This window comes from Pongo abelii, chromosome 8 (assembly GCF_028885655.2).
Source record: "Pongo abelii isolate AG06213 chromosome 8, NHGRI_mPonAbe1-v2.0_pri, whole genome shotgun sequence".
Classification (NCBI taxonomy): Eukaryota; Metazoa; Chordata; class Mammalia; order Primates; family Hominidae; genus Pongo; species Pongo abelii.
In genome coordinates, this window is record NC_071993.2 from 17,225,341 (window position 1) to 17,242,255 (window position 16,915).

The 16,915-nt window shown below is 39.5% G+C and overlaps 1 protein-coding gene across 2 annotated transcripts in view; it reads right to left on the reverse strand.

The window, feature by feature from the left end:
• Window positions 1-16,615, reverse strand: part of CUBN (cubilin) — a 307,275-nt gene extending 290,660 nt beyond the window's left edge. The window contains exons 1-6 of one of the 2 annotated variants that reach the window (XM_024254068.2): window positions 14,048-16,615; window positions 13,526-13,655; window positions 12,235-12,330; window positions 11,100-11,138; window positions 7,933-8,034; window positions 7,152-7,255 (exon numbers count right to left, since the gene is read on the reverse strand). In XM_024254068.2, coding sequence (XP_024109836.2) covers window positions 7,152-7,255; window positions 7,933-8,034; window positions 11,100-11,138; window positions 12,235-12,330; window positions 13,526-13,655; window positions 14,048-14,262 — 686 coding nt within the window. In that variant the 5' untranslated portion in view covers window positions 14,263-16,615. Of the gene's footprint in view, window positions 1-7,151; window positions 7,256-7,932; window positions 8,035-11,099; window positions 11,139-12,234; window positions 12,331-13,525 lie in introns of both variants that reach the window. The other variant, XM_054522000.1, reaches the window with a different exon arrangement.
• Between the last annotated feature and the right edge of the window lie 300 nt (window positions 16,616-16,915).

Sequence of the window (16,915 nt, forward strand, 5' to 3'; positions counted from 1 at the left end):
ACGATGTCAGGTCATGTGCTTTGGGGCCAGTGCCTGTCTCTTAATATCAATGAGAAAAATAATTCAAATTACAAATCAACGATGTTAACATGGAATCGTCAGCCAGCAATGCAAATTTACTGACTGGAGTCTCGGGAGAAAATCACTCTGCTCTGCTCCAAGTGGTGGATTGAGTAAATACAATGTTGGTGAATCACAACTTATTATCTGGTAAGCCTAGCACTATAAATTCTTGTGCTATCAGGTCATCAAACAGCATTTTCAAAGGTCAGATGTGTATAAGCCAGAGGTAATAGAGTTAGTTCAACAAGGTAAAGGGAGAGATCAGCAAAACCATTCATCATCTGTCCAATTGGACCTGCCACAAAGCACAGGCAACGTGGGCTACACTGATAACTCCCAAATGCTCTCTAGGATTATATAACCCCACAAGCAATCCAGTGTCCACATCTCACAGTCTATGATCGTTATTATTATATTACAAAGGGCAATATGTCTTCTATCCATAAAAGGTGTAGTTATATAATATAATATAGTGACATTTCTTTCATAGGCAGATTTGAGTTTCCAACAAAATGTGGTAATTATTACATTATGCCTAAGCTAGCAGTGGGTGCTTTGTTACTAGAAGATTTTAGTTCAATAATAATCAAATAAGCAATGTTGTTTTAAACCCTTGTCATTGTTAAAGCTGCTTAAGCCTTATCTCTGCAGCTTAATGGGAACGTCTATGATCTGAGCATGGGAGCTAGGGGAGGAGGAGGGTAGAGGAGTCCCAGAAGCCTAAGCCTATCCCCACATGCCAGGGCACATCTGATGGAGAGGGAGGGCCAGGCCCAGAGGTTGCTGATTGCCCGACTTGAGCAGAATTGGCAAGAAAAGCTCTCATGGGGGAAATGACTGTTGGTGCCAGGGGTCAGAGACAAGGAACAGGGCATGCCTGCGTGGTCAGGCCTCCCTCCCATGCCATTCTACAATGGAAAAAAGCTATTTTAACAAGACACAGTGAGGTACAAGGAGCTTAGTAATGCCCATGGATGACAATGTATGAATGACATTGTGGGAAATTAGCATTTGACTGTTTGAAAGGCATCAAGAACCAAACTCCAGGCACAGGATTCGGCTTGCCCGTGGTGGGCCACAGAAGCAATTGCTGGGGTGGCAGCTTTTTGGCAGTTTCTAAGGAAGAGGAGAGCAATGACTGTGGCCAGAAATGGAGAATAAGAATGCAGGGAGCACCATCCATGCATTCATGTCGGGAGGCCAGACTTAGCAAATAAAAATACAGCATGCCCAAATAAATGTGAGTTTCCAATAAATGAATATTTTTTGGTATAAATATGTTCCATGCAATTTACAACATCAGTATATATTTACATAAAAGCTGATTCATTAATACATGACATTTCTGAGCATTCCAAAGTTGCCTTTGGAATGGCTCATTAAGATAAAGTCATAGGAAAATAACAATAAATAATTAAACTTAAGGAGAAATTGAATTATCCATCCCCCCCATAGCCATTTATCTTCCCTGCATCTCTCCCTACTTTCCTTCTCATATTGTTTTCTTTCCTCTTTGTCCTCCCATCTTTACATAGAATATTTGTATAGAGAATTTAATTAGACTCTTGAGGATTATGGAACTTTAAAACAGTTCATACACATATTTGAGCATTTGATCCAGGAGGCTTCATTACTAAAAGTTTATTTTGCCACCTGTCCCAACACCTGCCAAAAATGTTTAAGAATCTTTTTTGTTTTTGTTTTTGTTTTTTTGAGATGAAGTCTCACTCTGTCACCCAGGCTGGAGTGTAGTGGTGTGATCTCAGCTCACTGCAACCTCCGCCTCCCAGGTTCAAGCAATTCTCCTGCTTCAGCCTCCCGAGTAGCTGGGATTACAGGTGCATGCCACCACACCCAGCTAATTTTTTATTTTTGTTTTAGTAGAGATGGGTTTTCACCACGTGGTGAAACCAACTGATTAGTTACTGATTTAGCAGAAGTCTCTTTTCTAGAGGTAGAGGCTGGTCTCGAACTCTTGACCTCAGGTGATCTGCCCACCTCGGCTTCCCAAAGTCCTGGGATTACAGGCATGAGCCACCACACCCTGCTGAAGAATCTTTAAACCAACTGTTACTAGCTTTCTATTTTCTATATCTGGGAGATCTGAGTGTTTGGAAACCCCTGGGCTTAAATTGCCTAGGTCTAAATTTTGGTCCTTCCTGTTAACCGTTCACCCAGACAATGTAGTAACTCCCTCTGCCTCAATTTCTTATGAAATAATTGTGGTAATCTCTGTGAATTATGGTCATATTGCAGTACAAAGGCATTCCCCTGTAGGAAGTGCTAAGAAGATTGTCTTTATTTTATCACTAAGTGCTTAACTATTGCAAAATTACGTAAGATTTGGGAGGAGATTCTGGTCCATGGACCTACAGTTAAATCCTTTCTCTTTATCTCTCTCTTCCTTCATCCTTGCTATTATCACTGGGAGATGAGTAGGCATTAAGCCTATACTGTTCTCTAAATAGCTACAGAGTATACTTCTTTCACTTAAGTTTAGATGATGTGAGAAGATAGAGAAAGGGAAGAAGAAAGTCAAGTAAACCATAGGATTCCTTCCTATGATCCTCAAAGACAAGTATTATTAATCCCATTTTACAGACTAACATTTCCCAAAACCACAAAATGAATAATTGGCAGAAGATAAATAGACACTTAGGTCTACCAAACTCCTGCACCATTGTTCCTGCATGTTATATTCTTACATTCTGATAAGTAGAGTTATATGAAGATGCTGCATTTTTATACACCTTTTTGTTTTGTTTTGTTTTGTTTTGAGACAGGGTCTTGTGTCCAGGCTGGAGTGCAGTGGTGCAATCTTGGCTCACTGCAACATCTGCCTCCCAGGTTCAAGCGATCTTCCCACCTCTGCCTCTCAAGTAGCTGGGACTACAGATGTGTGCCAGCATGTCGGCTAAGTATTGCATTTTTTGGTAGAGACAGGGTTTTACCATGTTAGCAAGGCTGGTCTCGAACTCCTGACATCAGGTGATCCACCCACCTCAGCCTCCCAAAATGGTGGGATTACAGGTGTGAGCCACCGTGCCCAGCCTCATGTACCTTTTAAAAATAACAGGGTTAACAGGCAAAATATATTTTCAAGGTGTCTTGATATGGCCTTTAAAAATGAACAATTACTTACATACCTCCCTAAGTGAAAATAAAAGCCATATATTGTATTTTTAAAACCAACTTACTACTATTCCTGCTTTAGTTATTAGTTACTGATATAGCAGAAGTGTCTTTTCTATGACTTTTTATTGCCAACTTGGTTCCAGTAGAACAAATCTAGGTTTTTCTTTGAAAACACTGCAAGTGCATTTTGGCAATTGAGAAGAGGTTAAACACACTTTGATAGTCATAGTTTAACTTGTGTTGGAGTCCATGGTTCAATACTAATTTTACTGACTGACTGAAAAAGGTAATAAGTTTAATATCTAACTACCACCTGAGCTAAAACCAGATTATCCTCATTGTTTAAGCTCTGTATGATGTAAAATCTACCAGTGATATGAATGGAAATAAATGAAATAAAATTTACTAATCATCATGTTTCTGGAAAACCAGACAAACTCAACTTTTTGTTTTTCTGGAAAGCCTTCTAGATCTGAGCCTTATATGTACAATACACACCATCCATGCAAGGCAAGTTCAGATCCCAAGGGCTGTCTTAAATCCAAAGTAAACAGGGGAGGCTGGGCGCGGTGGTTCACGCCTGTAATCCCAGCACTTTGGGTGGCTGAGGTGGGCAGATCACCTGAGGTCAGGAGTTTGAGACCAGCCTGGCCAACATGGTGAAACCCCATCTCTACTAAAAATACAAAACTTAGCTGGGTGTGGTGTCAGGTGCCTGTAATCCCAGCTACTCGGGAAGCTGAGGTAGGAGAATTGCTTGTACCCAGGAGGCAGAAGTTGCAGCCATTGCACTCCAGCCTGGGTGACAAGAGCAAGACTCCGTCTCAAAAACAAACAAAACAAAACAAAGTAAGCAGGGAAACAATAAGAATCAAGTCTTCAGAACAAAGAGGCAGTAACAGCATGGAGAAGTGGCGAAATATCTTGTGTTAGTTGTCTGAAGCTCTGGGTCTAGACCTCAAGCCAAAAGAATCAGTGGAAACAGAAAATGATGTTTCTTGTGCTATAATCATTGTTCTAAAAAAGAATTTCTACCAGAAGTTTACCTATGAAACAGGACATCCCATGAATGAGTATCTGCACCTTTTCAGAGGTCTTTACAATGGCAAATTATTAATCCAGTTAAAGACTCCTTTTTCCGTCCAAGTAAAAGAGCTCAAAGAGTTAAAGAAACTGAAGGAGGTCCAAACTCCAAAGCGAACTTTGATGCCATGACTACATTTTTGCAGGTCCAGATGATTCTGAAGCTCAAGTTTTCTTTTAGCTAATGTGTGTTGAAGTTTCCCAAAGGGTTTTCTAGCCTCAGTGAATATCCTGATTAACAAGAATTTAACCTCACATAATTAACAGAACTCAAGAAAGTATCTAAATGTTCACTTGTTTCATTACACATGGATTCCACAAAGCAATAATTTAATCTTACGCTCATGCACCTTTTTTCATTTTCTTTTATTCCCTCAAAAAGTCTCCAACATATGCCTGAATTAGGGGACTTAAAGTGTAGATAATGAAATGGAATTCATGAGGTTTCAGAAACTGTTCCCCTATTAAGAGAACGAACCCTGATTTAAATGCTCTGTTCTCTAATGTCCTCCAGCAAATCCATGAAGGGCAGAGACTAGGAATCAAGATCATTTCCAAAGCCATCCACACATCATCAGTTCTTCTGCATTCTTGCTCTCCTTTATAAAAGAGTGCAAGAGAGAATTTGGTACTGTTCCTACAAAGTTGAATCTGTCATTTAGAAATGCAGCTTTCAACAAATAAATGGTTCCTTCCCTCCTAGCTCTTATTCTATCATGTGTGTGTGGATAAAGAACTCTAACCTCTGACATGCTGCAAAGAGTGGTGAATAGTAAAGGGGTTTTTGTTTTGTTTTTCATTTTGCAGGGGGCAAAAAATAACGTGCTGAAAACAGCAACAGCCTTTATCTTGGTCTATGGATCTCATCGCAGTTTGCCCATACTTGTCGCTCTATTGGCCCACAAGACTCCAAAAGACAGTGACGATAAAGGAAGACTAGGAGTGAAATCTAATCTCTATAACATTCCTAGATATCACGAAGGTCAGAAAGCAGAAGTTCTAGGAGCCTGGACATTTGCCACCAATACCTCTACGTAGCAATCCTCCTTGATAAATGCCCATAAACAGAAATCAGGAGATAATGGGTTCAAGGAAATGAGAGACTAGACTGCATTTTGCTTCCAGCCCAAGCCTAACAAAGGCAGGCAAAAAAGGCTTCATTTAAATGAGAAACAGAGTCCTGGAATCAAAAAGCTCTTTAATAATATAACACTAAATTTAAGTCAGAAGTGGTTAATTTTAGTTTTGCATAATGATTGAACTCATAGACATATCTAGTAGAAGTTTGAATGATTTGAGTTTATAAGCTGGAATGAGTAAAAGTTTTAAAGATTAGATCAAAAAAACAAAAGTATCAAATAAAAAGAGAAGGCTTGTGACTGCATTTTTAGGAGTGTGCCTTAATAGTGATGGTTTAACATGGAATACTATGCAGCCATAAAAAAATGATGAGTTCATGTCCTTTGTAGGGACATGGATGAAACTGGAAACCATCATTCTCAGCAAACTATCACAAGGACAAAAAACCAAACACTGCATGTTCTCACTCATAGGTGGGAATTGAACAATGAGAACACATGGACACAGGAAGGGGAACATCACACACCAGGGACTGTTGTGGGGTGGGGGGAGGGGGGAGGGATAGCATTAGGAGATATACCTAATGCTAAATGACAAGTTAATGGGTGCAGCACACCAACACGGCACATGTATACATATGTAACAAACCTGCACATTGTGCACATGTACCCTAAAACTTGAAGTATAATAATAATAAAATTTAAAAAAATAGTGATGGTTTAAAAAACAAAATTACTGCACTCATTTTGGCTGGAAAGACTAGAATGGATATTGTTATGAGGAAATTGAAGAACAAGATAGCAGAGACACCAGTAAGAGAGCAAATAATTGCTCTTTAATCCAATGAGATTCTACTCCAGAGTATTGAAAGGATTTGTTCATTCTATAGCAGAATTTATTTATTAATCTTTTAAAAATCACACAATAAAAGAGACCAGCCAAACTATAAGGAAACACAATGTCTAGTTTAAAAGGTGACTTCAAAGAACTGTACAAAGGTAAGTTTGCCATTGATCTGCCTTAAATTTTTGGACTTCGTTATTAGAAAGACAATGTGTGTGTCATCAGCAAAGCTTTGATGATGGATATCCCTAGAGCATGATGGGAACATAGAGGCCCTGAGATGCCTCACTCTGCTTAAAAAGGGAAGGGAAGGTTTCCTGCAGAAAGTGATGCCTGAGCTGAGCAGGAGAATTCTGTGGACAAGTCATTTGACAGAGTAAGTCGGAAGAGAAGATAGAGCTGTAATGATAATGATGACTGTGGTCAGAGACAGTTACTTCATTCATTGAACCTCAGTTTAATCTTTGACCTTGTTATGGTCACATTTTGACATAGCATTGAATAAAGCTCTCTTTACTCAAAACTATGAGCTTGCTAATACATGGAACGAGTGCAGCTGGGGGCACTGGTGTGGTGGGGTGTCCCCTTTTCTACTTAGGGCCACTCAGTGGCTCCCCTTCAATGCTCCGGCTCCTCCTAAGTCTTCAGCTTCTCTTGCACCAGGCCATGCTTACTCTCTGTGCCAATCACGGCAGCCTTCCTCCAGTTCCTTGGGGATGTTAGAGCAAGGATTTCTTCACGGGGTGAGAGTAAAGGACTCCTGAGCTTTTCTTCAATTAAGTAAAAATAGCTATGCAGACATTAAGCAAGAGCTAAATATTTCCTCATGGAGTACCAACTTTTGCTGGAATACAGATAGTTAATTTAGGATGCTCCTAACTATGGGACATTTTAGGCCTTCAAAAATATACCTGATATTTACCAAAAAAAAAAAAAAAAAAAGTTACCTGTAACTTCCCATTGTATTAACACATGTGCCTCCATTCTGGCAGCTCAAGGGTGTTCCTGAGTAAATCTCACATTCGTTAACATCAGCTGAGCAGAGAGGACCCTGTGATCATATAACAAAGTCAGGTGCCAAAGGTCACAGAGGTATCTGGAGCCAACATTCACATGATACGTTTAAGGATTTTTACGTGGACAGTATATAAGTCCTCATAAAGCCAGATACAATAATACTGATATTAACCCCTGGCTATTCTTCCTCTGGAACTCAGATTTCACCTAATAAAACCCAAGAGCTCTTCACAAGATCGCAGCAGTCACAGGAGAGGAATCCTTATCTAAACATTATAGAATCCTCAGTTCACAGTGGTGCTACATCTGGGAATACTTACTTTTTTTTTTTATGTGCATGCTGGAGACAGTTTCCACCGTTATCAGAAAAAATAAACAAACAAAACAAGAAAATTTGCATAGGTATATCAAGATTTGTTTGGTACTTTCCAATGCTGAACAATTTAAATTCATGTTAACAGAAATATTGTGTTCTTCCAGGCAGTTATCCAATCAAGTGAAACTCTCCTTTCAATGGCTTTAGTATTCAGTGGGTTATACAATCAAACTCACCACTGTTTGGGTTTTAGCATACCTGGTATACTTAAATCTGATTTCGGAGGTCACAGAATCCTAGAAACTTTAGATGGAGAATTAAATATTCCTGATGATTCCAAGGAAACCACAGATGCTGACCCGCCATCATTCTTAACCAAAGAGCAAGTGACTCACCTTCCACTGTGGGGGACAGATACAAAAAAAGGAATCATGCAGATTGAGGCAGGTTCCACCATTCTGGCAAGGATTGCTGCTGCAAACCTTTTTGTCAACAGTCTGAAACAAAAACAGGACAGTCAATGAGATGGCTTGCAGTCAGCAGCAACAAAATGCGTGTTACCGTGCACGTGGGATTACATTTAACTCTTAATCAGTGGGGGTCTCCTTCTACGCTTTAAAGCCGTTACTTATGTTCTTCTTCAAATCACCTCTCTTGTGAAAAAACAGAAAGCGTTTTCTATTATCAGTCTTGTTCCTATTCCTTAACTCTCAACATGCTTTTGACCATGGCTGGGATGAAGTCTGAGGGGAGAAGATTCTCACTTTGTCTTGGAAAAGTATTATTCACCTGAGAAAGAGACCTCAGTAGACAAGAGTAAAGGTTTCAGGTGTGGAAATAATAACGGATGTTGCTATTGCACAAAGAAAATAAAATGGAGATTCCGGTTCTTTTACCCGTGATTCTTATCTTTGGTCCCTCAAGGTGAGCCTTTGAAATATAATCATCTGGTGCTGCTGCTGCCCCTCCTCCCATGGGTTAAGGTGACTGAACTCCTGCTCCAAGTCCCTTTGTTTGAAATGTGGCCAGCTAAGACATACCCTTCACGCTGGTGCTCACCTGACTGCTTTCAGCCCGGATCACAAACAGACCTACCTTTGTCTACATCTACATCTACATAACCTGGGGAATCTGTCCCTATGTCAGCTACCAGTTTGAATCTTGTTAAGATTTTTATTGCCTTTGGGTGCAGAGAAGACTTCTTTTTTTCTTTTTTTTGATTTTTTTTTCTTTTTTTTTGAGATGGAGTCTCACTCTGTCGCCCAGGCTGGAGTGCAGTGGCGCGATCTCCGCTCACTGCAAGCTCCACCTCCCGGGTTCACGCCGTTCTCCTGCCTCAGCCTCCCGAGTAGCTGGGATTACAGGCGCCCGTCACCATGCCCAGCTAATTTTTTGTATTTTTAGTAGAGACGGGGTTTCGCCGTGTTAGTCAGGATGGTCTCAATCTCCTGACCTTGTGATCCACTTGCCTCGGCCTCCCAAAGTGCTGGGATTACAGGCGTGAGCCACCGCACCCAGCCAGAGAAAACTTCTTTAGAGGGAACAATTGATTATGCAATGATGGCCATTTGATGAATTTCACTCATAGTCCAATTATCTGGGTTTTTGTTAGTATTGTTGTTTTGTTTGTTTGTTTCTTTGTTTTTGAGATGGAGCCTCGGTCTGTCACCCAGGCTGGAGTGCAGTGGTATGATCTCAACTCACTGCAACCTCCACCTCCTGGGTTGAAGCGATTCTCATGCCTCAGCCTCCTCAGTAGCTGGGACTATGGGCATGTCCCACTACGCCTGGCTAATTTTCCTATTTTTAGTAGAGACAGGGTTTCACCATGTTGACCAGGCTGGTCTCAAACTCCCGACCTCACATGATCCACCTGCCTCGGCCTCCTAAGGTGCTGGGATTACAGGCATGAGCCACCATACCCAACCTAATTATCTGTTTTTAAAAAGTTAAAATAGGGGCAAACTGTTCATTACATTTCATATATATGTATACACACACACATACATATATATTATATATGTGTCTATATATATGCACACACATACATACACACATACAAACACAACATACTATACACAGTGACTCACAAAAAAAAATTACATCTGTTTCCTTCATTTTATGGGTGAAATAGAAAGCCAGAGGATAGCCAACTGACTCAATACCATTTTCTGCAAAGCACATTCCTTCTCCACTTTGGTCATAAATTAGATGACTATACATCTGGGGGTCTCTTTATGAACCCTGTTTTATTCCATTATTCTATTTTTCTCTTTGTGCTAGCACAACAATTGGCTCTGTCCATCATAGAATGCTCTTTAGAACATTAACCACAAACTCATTCAAAGGTTTTCTGTCGGACAAAAGCAACACTGTCTGGGGACTAAAAACTTAAAAGCCTGCAGGGGCCCAGTAGAAAATGAAATCAGGAGTCAGGAGGAAGACAATAGGGAGCGGTGGGGACTGTGGTGGCCAGAAAGCACTTGCCCTATCCAAAGGCACAAAGGCACTCACATTTGAAAATCATTCAATGTTCCTCCTGAGGGAATGGGGGGTAGGAGGACCAGCTGAGTGAAAATAATGAAGCCCTCCAGGAGACAAAACTTGAGTGCAGTGTCATGGTCCACAGCACGATTCTTTACTCATTTTCTTTCGCTCAACTACTCTCTAAAAAATGACAGCTGAGGGGTCAATGTATTATCTAAGTGGAGAAAAGGAATACACGAACTTGTTCATCAAATGACAAAAGGGTTTGCAGCAGCAATCCTTGCCGGAACGGTAGGACTTGCCTCAATCTGCATGAGTCCTTTTTTTGTATCTGTCCTTCACAGTGGGACAGATCAAACTTAAAAGTAGAGGAAAATGCTTGAAGCATGAGCAAAACAGATGAAGAATATTTGTGCAGAAATTCTTACACTGGAATCCCCAGGCTTTTATGCAAAATTTTAAATATGAAGAGATTCTGCACATTTCTCTGCATAGAAGGTTACGGCTTCCATGAAAGTCTTTAAAAGGTCAGCTTCCTACAAAAGAGGTAGGAAGCCTAAGTTTACACAGATCAGTCTACAAGCATGTAGTACAGTTACAGAATGTTTTCTGTAAGAAGCTGTTCAAGTTTAATTACCAGCAAATGTCGTTTTAAGAAAATTTGGACTATTTTGTGATACACCTAGACTTCCGAGCTTAGTGTCAGAGAGGATGCTTGCTTTCCAAGCCTCAGTCCCTGATGGGAGAATTAGCAAGTTGGGAGATCACTAGCTGACCAAGCACAGCACACAGAGCTAAAGGGCAATGGTGAAGGATGTGGGCTGCGGGCTACAAACTCAGGGTCAGAAGCCCTAACAGGCTCAGAGACCTCAGCCTTGTCATTTCATCTGTCTTAGACTCAGCTCTGCATCTGCATCCTGGGAAGCATATGCTGGGAGGAGAATTAAATTATGGGAAAAAGCAAGTTTTTAATATTAATCATCCATTCACCTTTAAAATAAGAATAGCAGCTCTATTAATGATTCTAGTATGTTTTCTGTGAAAGATGTTGGGTATGTAGTAGGATGAGACGTACCTGCTTCAAGCCTTGGAATTTTCTCTCAAGATCCACCAGCTGGCGATAGGGAAGAAAAAGCTTCAGTTAGCTGGTTCAAAGGCATTGCACATGTGATGTTATATCCTTGACATATTGTCCTAATGCCCTCTGCTAGGGACACACTTTGTTCATTCCTCCTTTTACTCTCTTTTTCCTCTTCATTCCTCTCCCCTCAGGATTTTCTTCCTTCCTATTCCCTCCTATCACATAGATTTCTGGTTTTGTTTTTAAGTTTTTTTTAAAGTACAACCCACTGATGAGTTGACTGATTGCTTCTCTGTACACAGTGACTACGGGAATGTTCATAAATGTCAGTGATACATCCACTTCCACAATAAGAAGGTTGCTCTCAGAACTTCAGCAAGGCTTCTTTTCTTTCTTCCTTCCTTTCTTTCTTTCTCTCTCTTTCTTTCACTCTTTCTTTCTGTCTCTCTCCCTTTCTTTCCCTTTCTTTCTTTTCTTTCTTTCTTTCTTTCTCTTTCTTTCTTTCTTTCTTTCTTTCTTTCTTTCTTTCTTTCTTTCTTTCTTTCTGTCTGTCTGTCTGTCTGTGTCTCTCTCTCTCTCTCTTTCATTTGTTTTTTTTTCTGGCAAGGTCCCACTCTGTTGCCTAGGCTGGAGCACAGTGGCATGATCATAGCTCACTGCAGTCTCAACCTCCCTGGCTCAAGCCATCCTCCCACTTCAGCCTCCCAAGTAGCTGTGAGGACAGGCTCATGCCACCATGCCCAGCTATGTTTTTTGGTAGAGACGGGGTCTCACTATGTTGCCCAGGCTGGTCTCAAACTCCTGGGCTCAAGTGATCCTCCCTCTGTGGCCTCCCAAATTGCTGGGATTATAGGCAGTTTTTTATATTAATCATCCATTCCCTTGCAGTGAACCACTGCGCCCAGCCCAAGGCCTACTTCTGCAACAAGTGCTTGCACAGCATTTCCTGCCTTCTGTCCATCACTTCTACAGCCTCCATTATAGCTGTGTCATTTAACCAAACAGTGCGTAGTTACATGCTAAGTCTCTAAAAAGCACGCAAAGTTGGTATATCCCCTACAAAACAGTTACTTATAAAATAGAATTAGGGAGAACTCATTGGTTCTTATGATGTGGATGTCAGACTTACCTTGGAATTAAGCTGATAGATTTGACTAGATATATTTTGAGACAGACCAGTTGCGCTCCCTTTTAACTCTATAATATCATCTTTGTTTTTCTGGATCTAATTTTAGAAAAAGAAGAAGAAATGAAGAGCACTAGTGAAAATATCATATTTATCTTACAGTAATATAATTAAAAACTTGAGTAGTATTCTACTTTAAGCACTAAGATCTTGCCTATTATTATAAAAAGCAAAACAACACCATGTGTAATAAACACTGGGCTAAAATAGCCACAGCATAATTCCACTTATGCTTTTCAGTAACAATAGATCAAGGTATTTTCCATTTCTATGTTTTCCTATAATACCAGTTTAGGGTGCTTATTAAGAAACCTGGCTTAGAAGCAGACTGTTTAGGTTTTAAGTCCTGGCTCAGCTATTTATTGCACGTCCTGGGCAAGTTACTTAACTGCTTCAGGGTTTCTTTACCTCTCATAAAACTAGGGTGACAATAAAGGCCACCTCATAGGACAGCCGTGAAGGTCAAATGAGATAACATCCATATGGTGCTAAGCACAGTGGATGGCCCACAGTAAGCTCTGAATAATGCTGACTTCTAACATTATGACTGAAATATGCAGTGATTATTGGGAACTGAAAACACCCAGTAAGGCAGGAGAATAACTGGCCAATTCTGTTCTGCGGCAAAAGCAAACTGGTCACATGTCCACATATCCTTGATCCCCTCCTTCCTCGCATCCCTGTGGAGGAGTTTCAGTTCTACCCTCTGTGCCTTCTCTGGACTAGGGTGCATTGTCTGGCACAATGAGCTTCCATCTTTTAGCATACTCCCTCTACCCACCGTTAACCCCAGGCCATTGTCCTTTACAAGAACGTGTCTGATGCCCAGTTACGTTCTCTATGCTAAAGATTCAAGGTACACCAGGAAGGGGGAGGGAGGTTGAAGACAGGTTGATTAATGAGTACAATATATAGTTAGATAGAAGAAATAAGACCTAGTGTTTGACATACCAGTAGGGTGACTATAGTTAACATTAATCTATTGTACATTTCAAAATAACTAGAAGAGGACAATTCATATGTTCTTAGCATGAAGAAAAGGCAAATATTTAAAGTGATGGATATCCCAATTACCCTAATTTGAACTTTACACATTATAGGAATGCATCAAATTATGTATCAGTAAAAAATAATAATTAAAAAAGATTCAAGGTACAGATTAATCTAGACTTGTTCAATTAAGTCACCATATATGGATATACAAAATGACTTCAAGATATTTCCAGTATATTACCTGATGTAAACATTCACTGAGATCTTCATCATTTAATTTAATTTTTCCCAGGGATCCGGTTCTAAACTCAATGTTTTGAGCAGACCCCGTAAGAAACACCAAATTTCCTCTCTCTGTAGCCATTCGAGGCCTATATAATTCAAACCAGAGAATGCCTCAGTAATTAGCAGGTACAATTTTTAAACCAAAATAACAAAGTTTCTTACTGAATAATTCAGGCCAAATACATCTTCACTTTTTGATCAACTCAACCCAACTGCCCCTGCTCATCTGCCACTTTTTTCTCTGCACATTTCTTGGAGATACCTCCTGGCAATTACAAACAGATTATTTGCAAAATGACAGATAATAATTTGTGCATAGGAAAGTAATTTCATACCTCAGTCTAAATGTTTTTCCCTGTTTGCTTCTCAACATAATTTGCCTCAAGAAAAACTGCACCTTTGTTTATCTGGCTATTTGGGAAAACTGGTGAGGAATTAGCCTAGTCCCTAAGCAGGAATGACCCATGTGTTTACTTACTGTTGGAGATTGATGCTTCTTTTTTGTCTCTGCAGCTCAAGTCCTCCAGCTTCGCCATTTACTTCAGCAAATGTTAATAAGGTAAGCAAACTCCAAAGAAAAGGTAAAGACATGTTCATCACCAACCTCCCAGGTTGGCAGGTAAGAGTGAGGCCACTCCAACCAAGTATGGGATTTTGCAGAACAGCAAACCAGGCAGGTGTACTTTGAACCATGGAATATCCTGTAACTGTTGAGTTTTTTCTTCTTTGCCCTAGAAGCCTATGTTATTTTTTCTTCCAGAGGGATGTAAATGATCTTAGATCTTCAGTACTCTTCAACTTGTGAGAGGTCAAAATCTACCTTAAGTGATGTGCAACTTAATCATTATCTATTTGACCTTTGAAAGAGTAACAAGCAGCTTTGAAAACATCCACTTAAACAATCTTTGCTTAAGAAGTAACTAGGTTTCAACAAAAGTAAACTGGTCATTATTTACACCTTTCTCTGTTCCCCTCCTTCCTCACCTCCCTTGCAGAGGAGTCCCAATTTTACCCAGTGCTAGGAAAACTAGATATCCACATGCAAAAGAAGTTGGAGGCTTACCTCATACCATACACAAAAATTAACTCAAAAAAGTTCAAAGATCTAAATCTAAGAGCTAAAACTATAAAATTAACTTACAATGGTTCAAAAAATCTAAAACTATAATATAAAACTCAGAAGAATAGGAGAAAAATTCATGACCTTGCATTTTGGATTTGGCAATGATTTCTTGAGTATGATATCAAAAGCATGGGCAAAAAAAGAAAAACACACAGACAACTAAAAGATACAAATTGGAATACATCAAAATTAAAAACGTTTGTGCATCAAAAAAATACATCAACAGAGTGAAAAAGCAACTCACAGAATTGAAGAAAATATTTGCAAATCATATATATATGATAATGGGTTAATATCCAGAATGTACAAAGAATTTGTACTTTTTACTTTTCATCATCCCTGTGGGACCTATGGACGGCTGTGGAATCCATTCCCACTTTCCACACTGCGCTATACACCCTTCCAGCTGGATATATGGTTTGAGGACATGGAGCATTGATGTCCCCACTGACTCTGTGCTGGGACTACAGAAACCACTGAGAGTGATGAAAATATCCTACATTTCGATTGTAAAATCAACTATTGATGCACTCAGACTTTCCATGAGCACACAGACAAAACTGAATTTGAGGGAGAGCTATGAAATCTCACTTCTAAGAAAAATCTCTAGGTAATTACCATTGCATTGGTTAATACCCATGCAGGCTCTTTCAGGACAAGCCTCTTTGTGTTTAACTTATTTTGTGTCTTACTTATGTAGGCTCTTTGAGGATAGGATCATTATATACTATAGCATATAATACTTTACTTGTGCCGGGCGCAGACGCGGTGGCTCACGCCTATAATCCCAGCACTTTGGGAAGCCGAGGCAGGTGGATCACGAGGTCAGGAGATCGAGACCATCCTGGCTAACATGGTGAAACCCCATCTCTACCAAAAATACAAAAAATTAGCCAGGCATAGTGGCGGGCGCCTGTAGTCCCAGCTACTCAGAAGGCTGAGGCAGGAGAATGGCGTGAACCCGGGAGGTGGGGCTTGCAGTGAGCAGAGATCGCCACTGTACTCCAGCCTGGGCGACAGAGCGAGACTCCGTCTCAAAAAAAAACAAACAAACAAACAAAAAAAACTCTTTACTTGTGATACTCAAATAGTCACTGCTTTTTAAAATTTTTTTAAACCTTCCCAATTTCTTCTATATGTCTTTTGTATCTGCTTCTTTCACTCAATATAACGCTTTTGTAATTCATCTGTGCTGTAGTGTATATCAATAATTGGTTCCCTTTTATTATTGAGTATTATTTCATCATATGGCTATCCCATAGTTTGCTTCTCTACTCATCAGCTGATAAACACTTGAGTTGTTTCCAGTTTGGGACTATTATAAATAAAGCTGCTATGAACATTTGTGAACAGGTCTTCGTGTCAACATAGGTATCTCACTGTGATTTTAATTTATATTTCCCTAATGACCGAAGATGTTGGGCATCTTTTTATGTATATTTGCCATTTGTCTATCTTCTTCAGTGAACTGTCTGTTTAGATCTTTTGCCTATTTTTAAAAATTTTGTTGTTTGTCTTTTATTGAACGTAAGAGCTCATATATTCTAGATACAAGAATTTTCAAATATATATTTTGCAAATATTTTTCTGCCAACCTGTGGCATGTCATTTTGTTTGCTTAAAAATATTTTTCAAGGACAACAATAAGTAAGACACAAAAGATTGCTTCCTAAGTGATTCTATATCGTATGATTCTATATGAAAATCTAAAAAAGCCAAAACTACATTGATAGACAACAAATCAGAGGCCAGGAGTTGGGGAGGAGATTGATTGCAAGGAGGCATGAGGGAATATTTAAGGGTGATGAAAATGTTCTGTATCATGATTGTGGTTGTGGTTGCATGACTGTATAAATTTGTCAAAACTCATAAAGCTGCACACTTAAAATAGATAATCTTTGGTAGATGTAAATTACAGCACAATAAAACTGATTAAAATTATTTCTCTTCTATATTTGTAAATGTCTTCATATATCAGGATGATACAAAATATTAATTTGGTATTAAATTAAATGCTAAGAAAAGATATACAATAGTCTTTACATCAATAGAGATGAAATTTATCATAATAAATTTGTTTATTTGAAAGCTTAACAACCTGGCATGGGGTGGAGGGAAAGCTTGACAATACGAAATTTTTGGCAAGTTTAGAATAGGATAAAATAGTCTGGGCTAGAATCTTCCAACCAAAAGGACAATTCAAACTCTCTGAGCTCTGGACGT